The 8,641-nt window shown below is 41.5% G+C and overlaps 1 protein-coding gene across 1 annotated transcript in view; it reads left to right on the forward strand.

Annotated features, from left to right (window-relative positions):
* The window catches only part of LOC131529262 (gamma-aminobutyric acid receptor subunit beta-2), a 109,900-nt gene extending 101,478 nt beyond the window's left edge, over window positions 1-8,422 (forward strand). Inside the window, exon 9 of the mRNA XM_058758891.1 lies at window positions 8,113-8,422. Within this exon, the coding sequence (XP_058614874.1) occupies window positions 8,113-8,247 (135 nt within the window). The 3' untranslated portion in view covers window positions 8,248-8,422. The remainder of the gene's footprint in view (window positions 1-8,112) is intronic.
* Window positions 8,423-8,641: the final 219 nt, after the last annotated feature.

Consider the following 8,641-nt stretch of genomic DNA (forward strand, 5'->3'; position numbering starts at 1 on the left):
GATCAAATTTAGGATGGTTTCTGTGGATCTCCATGTTACAGTAATTAACTACATTATTAAAATTACTTTAGTCTGGGGAACAATTCTCACTATTAACTAACTATTAACTATGACTTTTGCCTCAATAAGCTCCTAATTTGCTGCTTAGTTAGTAAGGTAGTTTGTTAGGTTTAGGTATTGGGTGGAGTAAGTGATCTAGAATATGGTCATGCAGAACAAGACATTAATACATGCTTTATAAGTACTAATAAACAGCCAATATTCTAGTAATAGGCATGCTAATAAACAGCTAGTTAATAGTGAGAATTGGTCTAACTAAAACACATTACTGTATCCTCTCTCCTCTCTGAAAATTAATTTTAAAAGCATTCTGTATTTGTGAATGGTGCATAGTTAATAAGTATGGGTTACAAACTTAACTAGTTTGTATGAAAATGTTAAAGTACAACCAACAAAACAGACTGAAGTTGTATGAAAGTGTACTGTGTATGCTATATGCTTCGCAGTGGACTTTCTATAATGCGTGTGTGGCCTTATGCAGCGAGGCAAACATCCCTCTGGGCGACTTCATGTCGGATGACAAAAGGGGCAATCTGTACAACTCCGAATGAATGGAAAACTGATGTAGCCACTGAGTTCATTTATATATAAAAAGATGCTAGAAGGTACAGCGGGGCAGAATCCTGAAGGAAGTTCCCCTCAAGTATTTTCATGTAGGATGAGCTGATGATACACACTGACAATGTGCAACGAAACTCACTCATAAACCTGAGACAGAGCCGTGTTCACTTAAATTGCTGTCAAACTGTCAAAATTACTACATGAAAACCAGGGGCGTAAAATTAGGGGGGGACGCTAGGGACGTGTATATGTTTACGCACGCCGGACAAGGACCGCAGCGCCGCATTTAGAACAACTCACATGGATTGCACCCAATTCAAGACAGCAGTCCAAAACAGTTCATATAAAAGCCCACTTCAGGAATTAACAAAGGTGCATCGATGAGTTTGAAGTATGGTGTTTGACAAAACAGAGCAAATGGAAAGAGAAAGCGCGACCTATGGCTCTTATTAGATACAGACAGAAAGACAAACATTGTGCGGAAAAATATACAATCTTCCAGCCTAGGATAAAGTCATTATGAACATTAACAATAATTTGAGACAAATATAATGTGATTTTTTTTTTTTTGGTAAACTATTAAACTATGTAAGTGGCACTCTGTGGTGCAGCAGGATTTGGAACATGCGTCCTGAGTCGCCGCGGACAGTCTTTAACTTTAAATTAATATTGTTCAACTGAATGTAAATCAAACTGTAAGCTGAAAAAACAACACTGAAATAATACGGTTTATCTGTCAATCAGATGCGCATGAAAGTGTTGTTGCTACAGCAACAGCAGAGTATTATTTCAGAATTATCCTGGGTTCAAATTTATTAATATTAAAATAAAGTAATTGTGAATAAGACACCCAGCGCTCTGATGCTGATGTTGTTGTTTCACAAAATCAAAATTGTGTAATTATTGTCTGTTAAACATAGTTTTTTTTTTAAGAAACTCTTTATATGAATTATGAATATGTTGGGGTGGGGGTTATGTCCCCACCAATGTCGAAAGCAAACCTATGCCCTTGTTTAAGACTATTAAAACTGCTAACTTTAAGGTCATCGTACAGTATGCTAGTGCTCCAGTTTGAGTTGTAGACAATAGATTAGGTAAGACTTTACAAGCTTTCCCTGCTCATGATTTAACAATTCACCCTGAGGACTAGGATTTGTAAAAAGTCAGTTATATCAACTAAGCCAACCAGCTATGAATAATCACAACATTACAAATGTTTATGTTAAAAAACTAAATGAAAATCAAAAAAAAAAAAAAAAAGACAAAGGTATAAGATTGTACTTAATGGCTTCAGTGAGGGAAAGAACTATAATGAACCCATGAAGCATTGCAGATGCCATTAATCAAATAAAAAACAAAGGAGAAACATGAAACTATTCATTTAAAGTTGTTGGTTGTATCTACAGAAACAAAGCATTGAAATATGCATATAAATACAAATATTTAAGTATTTTGAGAGTGTGGTGAGACCAACTCGATTACAAGATCTCTGGGACTTTCTGATTGGTGGAATGTAATTTTCTGTACAGCATCATGGGTAATATAGTTTTTCCACTATGAATTCCGCTACTAGACATGATTATTTTAAAAATAAGTTATTAATGCAAATAGACGGGTTCAACAAAAGCATATCGATTAACAATCTTTTAGTTCACAAGAGGTCTGTCTTTTAAAATCAAAAGATTTAAAATCATTTTGTCTATGGAGAAAATAAATGGAATTTTTACTTCCAGAACTCAACTGTTGCACTCTATGCAGGGTTAACATCGCAAACGTGCCGTATATATATATATATATATATATATATATATATATATATATATATATATATATATATATATATATATTTAATGCTGAATGAACAAGGCTTCATTCAAAGACATCACTTTTAGAGCATGATCGCACAAATAAGCAGAACCTGCGCTTGCATAAACATTTATCTGCCCTGCTTTGATGTTCAAATATTTCAGTTCACCTGGTGCAGAAAGACAAATTTGCAGTGTGGTGAAAGTAAAATGCTATGTATTATTCAACACCTGGGGTAGACTAGCAAAAGAGCAGTGCCATCAAATGCCATGCACGAGCCAATTTTAGATGCTCAAATATGCATGCACACAGAAATGGAGATATGCACTCACTAGCAGTCGATTTTAGTTTGGTTTGCTTTCCAATTAGTTCTTAAAGCTTTTCACTTTTCACAAAAAAAGGTTCCCCCTCGAAAACGCTAGGATTCATACCATGCTCTGAATCATATGTAGGCTACATCCGAAAACTGAAAAATGCTGCCTTTGGAGGCATCTTTCCAAGGTAGGAAGGCATCAAGGCGCGTCCGAATCCAAAGTTAGCTTCACTTCCTGTCTCCTGACATGCCTTCATCTGATTGATTTTTGAAGGCAGCATAGATGTATCCTTCGTTGCCTTTGATATCCCACAATCATGTGCATTCCATTCCAAGATGGTTGAGCTAAAAAATAAAGATGGCGGCTGGAAGTTGCGTTTGGTGGTTAGTTTGTGTGTAAATGTATATTTCTGATTAACTTTTTGCACTTTTGATGTTATTTCTAGCGAGAAATGAGTATTATAGTAATTTAATATTCATTTAGTTATCACCAAAACTCATTATATTTTGTTGTCGATCGTTAAATCGTTACGCTGCTTCAGAAGCCTGTCCGAAATTAGTTTCATGTGGTGCCTTCGTGCATAAATGCTGTCTGCAAAGTCAATGCCTCATAAGGCAGCGAGGCAGCAAGGCAGCTGCCTAAGTTTTCGGATGCAGCCGTATAATCATGCTGCGTTCACGCCATGTCGTAATTACCGTAATTCCGAGATGACAACACGTGATGTTGCTATAAATATTGCTAACCTAAACAAACAACAACAAAATAATAACAGTATGAACACTTACATAATGTTTTTATATTATAGTACATTATAGTAGCCTATCTATATATGTATCTATTTTCCCCTTTTCTGAAGCAGTATAGCTTTCTTTGAAAGCGCCGCCATTTTTTGCTGGTTCACCGTGAGGTGCAGCAGTCACGTGGTACAAGCCGTAGCTCTCAGAAAACTCCCAGTTCACAAGTTGTAATTATGAATTCTATGAGGACGTGAACGATTTTTACAAGTTGGTATCTCGTAATTACGGTTATTACGATATGGCTTGTACGCACCTTCAGTCCAAACGATGGGCGAGATGTCACGGGCGGGTGATGTAACGACCAGGAAGCTTAAAAGCATGTGAGGTTACCTTTTACCTTTCTGTCATTCAGCAAAGCTCTGTGTGTGTGTCAGTCACGGTCTATGTTCTGTGAGTCTTATTTACTGTTGTTTGTCAAGTTACAAGTCCAGCAACATATAAAGCAAGAGGGAGAGGGCTCGATGCTCCGCCTGTCTTTCTCCGAGGAGGTGGGCGTGGAGCACATCGATGAGCTTTCGTAAAGCAGTTGCACAAGCATATTGTGAATGAATATCATTATGAGCAGCATGTCTGGTCGCTGCAATACGTTCCGCTCCCGCTCCCGCCGGGCACGCTCCGAGGATTGTGTCCGTGCCTGTGATCTCGCGGTTCCAGTCCCCCTGCTGCTGAGGCGCCGATTGAGATCACGGGGATCACACATGGATCTGGCGGACGGGTTGGAGACGGGCTCGCCCTATCTCCGCCAGCATTCCCCAGATCTAGCAGTTCTTCCTCCTTTGAGTGAGAGCGCGCTGCTGCAGCTGTCTTTCTCCGATGAGATTGATATTTTTATTTTTTTTATCTTGAGCGGCTCGCGTGTTGCCGAGGCAACGCGTGCCGTCATTCTCAAATCATTATATGAATCTTTTCACATCAGACCATGTTTACTTGTCTGGTTGTTTGGCTGAATTTAATTTTGAGTAATTAAATGATTTATTTCATCTGACTATGAGAAGTTAGATATATATTTTATATATATGGTATACAGGAGCCTCATGGGATAATTTCTTATCCCATATCCGATTTTTACCTCTCTTCCTCCGAGGAGGTTGAGGTGGTCAGCAGGGGCTGCTGGGCGGGTCCCCTCTGGGGAAGAGCAGTGTACACCGCATCACACGGTGCCCGTCTCTCCTCAATGCCCTCAGGAGATTGTTCTGCCAACCCTGCCAGTGTTCCAGGGTGCAGCGGTCTCCAGCGAGCGCTTCTCTCAGTCTCTTCTGCCCGGAAACGTAGTGGAACTGAAAGGCTCGCTGCCCCTTCGGGGGTCTCTAGAGCAGCTAGAGCGGCAGTCCCCTGCTGGTCCTCCACTTCAGGGCACCGAGTAGCAGCTCTAAGCACACCAGAGGCCAGTCTCGAAAGACTGGTTCCCTTAGTAGACTATTTGGTAGCGTGGAAACTACTGCCAAATGTGTCTCACCGGTTGGGTAGCGGTCATGAGTGGCCACCCTGCCCCTGGTCTGTGGAGCGGTCACCATCTCACGTGGCACATCAACTGCCTGGAGATGCTGGCCGTGTTTGGAGCACACTTCCTCCCGGACATAAGAGATCACCATGTGTTGGTGTGCACCGACAACACAGTGGTGGTCTCTTACATCAACCACCAGGAAGGTCTGTGTTAGCGCCCCCTTTACAGGCTGGAACACCAGATACTTGTGTTGTCCCAGGGCAAACTCTTCTCGCTGATTGCAGTTCACATTCCTTGACATCTCAATATGGGAGCAGACATCCTGTCGAGGCAGGGGCCGAGGCCCGGGGAATGAATGCTTCACCCAGAGGTGGTGAAGCAGATATGGAGAGTTTTTTGGCCAGGCTCAAGTGGACCTGTTGAGTTCTGGAGAGAGTGCGCCGGGATGGGGTCCGTTTGTTGCTAGTAGCCCCGTTCTGGCCGGGCCGAGTATGGTTCTCGGACCTGACTTCTCTCCTCGATGGCTCTCCATGGGAGATTCCCGTCAGGAGGGATCTCCTCTCACAGGCGGAGGGCATGATCCTTCACCCCCGCCTGGAGTTGTGGAAGCTGTGGGTGTGGCCCCTGAGGGGACACAGCTCATAGCTTCCGGTCTCTCAACCGAGGTTGTTGAGACCATCCTCCAATCCAGAGCCCCCTCGACGAGGAAACTGTACGCCCTGAAGTGGAGACTCTTCACTTCATGGTGCGGAGACTGCCAGTTCGACCCAGTTAACTGCCCGGTTGGTACAGTGCTGGAGTTCCTGCAGGCCCAGTTCATCGCAGGGTTGACCCACTCCACCCTAAAGGTCTACGTGGCGGCCATTGCAGCCTACCATGCCCCTCCTGGTGGCCAGTCAGTGGGCAGACACCCCCTAGTTACACTTTTGCTCAGCGGTGCGCTGAGGCCTCCGGCCAGAGAAGCTTATGCTAAGTGGTGGATCAGGATGCTATTCCATAGCCTTGAGTCCTCTGATCTCCCCTTACCATTAGGGGTCAAGGCTCACTCAACTAGAAGTGTGGTGGCTTCCAAGGCCTTCCTGGCAGGTGTGCCTATGCAGGACATCTGCAACACTGCGGGATGGTCTATGCCCCTCACGTTCGTCAGGTTCTATGACCTAGATTTGTGAGCCGCTCCTGGCTCTTCTGTTATCTTGCCATAGCTGTGCTCTTCCACACTAGGCAAGGATTTGCAAGTCTGGCGTGGACATCTTGTTCCCCTAGCGTTTCCGACGCAGCTCGAGTTGCTGAAGGGGAACGTCCCAGGTTACGTATGTAACCATGGTTCCCCGAGGGAACGAGACACTGCTTCTCAGGGCCATACTTCTGGCATCCCTACTAGAGCTTGCTTCATTCCTAGAAGCTAATGCCGGTTGCACCTCACGTGCTTTTAAGCTTCCTGGTCGTTACGTCACCTGTATGTGATGTCTCGCCCATCATTTGGACTGATTACACATATGATTCAGAGCATGGTATCGCTGAAGGCATTCCCCTAGCGTTTCCGACACAGCATCTCGTTCCCTCGGGGAACCATAGTTACGTACGTAACCTGGGAAGTTTCCATGCTTCAGTAAATACATTGATAAAATGTCAATACTGTACAAGAGTACAAACACAAAGTGAGCTGCCTTTACTACCTTGATAGGTGACATATTTTTGTATCTAAAGGAGCTTCTCAGGCATTCTAACTAAGTGACCAATTTGTAACACTTTATATCAGCAGCAACAATGCATCAAATAATGTTCCTCACACAAAACTCAACTGAGTTGCACATATTGCGAGGCCATCCGAGAATGCTGAAAAATAGCCTGACATGAGCCTTACACCTGGAAAAGTTGCAGAACAGAGGTAATTTCATTAAATTGGATCCTTTTGTGGTTTAATAATCGCACTAGGTCAGGGTTCCGTAAGGTCGAGTCTCTAATGCTTTGCACAGACAGGAAACAATTTTTTGTCCTTATCTCACTCAAATTAATTTTGTTGTTTGTGGTCAGAACAGCCAAAAAAAATAAAAATAAAAATAAATGTTTCCTGTCAGAATAAAGCCTTAGAGAGCAGACCTGACTCTGGCCCTGAACCTGGCCTTGTATGATTAGTAAACCACAAACGGCTTCAATGTAATTTAATGAACTCTAAAATCCTACAATATATGGAATTATACAAACTTGTACCAAACGACATTCATATGTGGCTTGAAATCCAATTAAAAATGGAATTTTATTTAAAATGCATCTGAATAGATTTTAAGTAGTTTAATCACTTTCAGAATGCCAATGTGAACAGTAAACTAAAGATTTATATATGGTGTGAACAACATCTGAATTTTCTTTTCAGCAAAGCTTCCGAACAATCACAACTCACACTGTTTCAAGAGATGTGGCTATGTGCAGTTCAAAAGTATTAACTGAAAGGGTGGTATTAGGATATTTGCTGATAATTGAAAATATTCATTGCTGAGGCAATTTTGATCTCAGGGAGCTCTGAATCTGAAGTGCTTTCCAAAAGTGGTCACAAGTCAAGTCAAGTCAAGTAAGTAAGTAAATATAAATTTCTCAAATAAATTATTTAAAATAAATGCTGTTCTTTTGAACTTTCTATTTAGCAAAGAATCCTGAAAGAAAAAAAAAAAAAGTATCATGCCACAAAAAAATGAAGCTGCCCAATTGTTAATATATTGTTAATTAAACATTTCTTATTATTATTTACAGTATATTGCATATAAGAATGATTTCTGAAAGATCATGTGACACTAAAGAGAATTCTACTGATAGTTCAGCTTTGATATAACAGGAATACATTTTAAACGGTTTAATATATTTAAACAGAAAATAGCTATTTTAAATTGTAATAATATCTCACAATATTACTATTTTACTGTATTTTGATCAAATAAATACAGCTTTGATGACCATAAGAGACTTCTTTCAGAATATTTAAAAAATCTTAAATATTCAAAAAATTTGGCCACCAGTATATTGTGGTAAACAGATGTTAGAATCTCTGCTGATTGACATATTTTTGACAATGCACCACATTAAAGGGTCTGTGTAAATGTAACTAATGACTTACTGTATGTTATTTCAATTGCAGCTTCTTTACCACACTTTTAATTGTTCCATGGCTGCTGATAGTGACTTCAGCACTAGATCAATTTGTTTCGATTGGTTTCGACTCATCGTACAGCCCTGTCAGGCATGCTGTAGGAGTATTAATGGAATTCTATGAAGGGAATCAATGAAGGCGGAAGCTCCCCGTCGTGAAGACTCCAGAGGTGAGGCTGGAGGAGTTTACCGGAGAATCTCAGACACAAGTTTCCATCTCTCAAACACGTGGCTATGCACGTGCCAACTTCTCCGACTTGTGAATGTTTGCAGAGGTCAGAGGAGGAGAGACAAAGAAGAAAAACCCAGGGATAACAATACAAGTACAGCTCAGTTGTCTGTCTGTCTCTCTTTGTCCTTTGTCAAGTCACTGTTGCCGTTCATACTCTGAAACATCTAGAACAGCAAACCTTTTGATTTCAGCTCCAGTGTGAGAAAAACGTGGTCTGCCTGCACATTGCATTCAGCGTTTGCCAATGTGACTCCCCCCGTGCCATGTGACTTAGGTAGGAGCACCG

This window comes from Onychostoma macrolepis, chromosome 21 (assembly GCF_012432095.1).
Source record: "Onychostoma macrolepis isolate SWU-2019 chromosome 21, ASM1243209v1, whole genome shotgun sequence".
In the NCBI taxonomy this organism is placed as follows: Eukaryota; Metazoa; Chordata; class Actinopteri; order Cypriniformes; family Cyprinidae; genus Onychostoma; species Onychostoma macrolepis.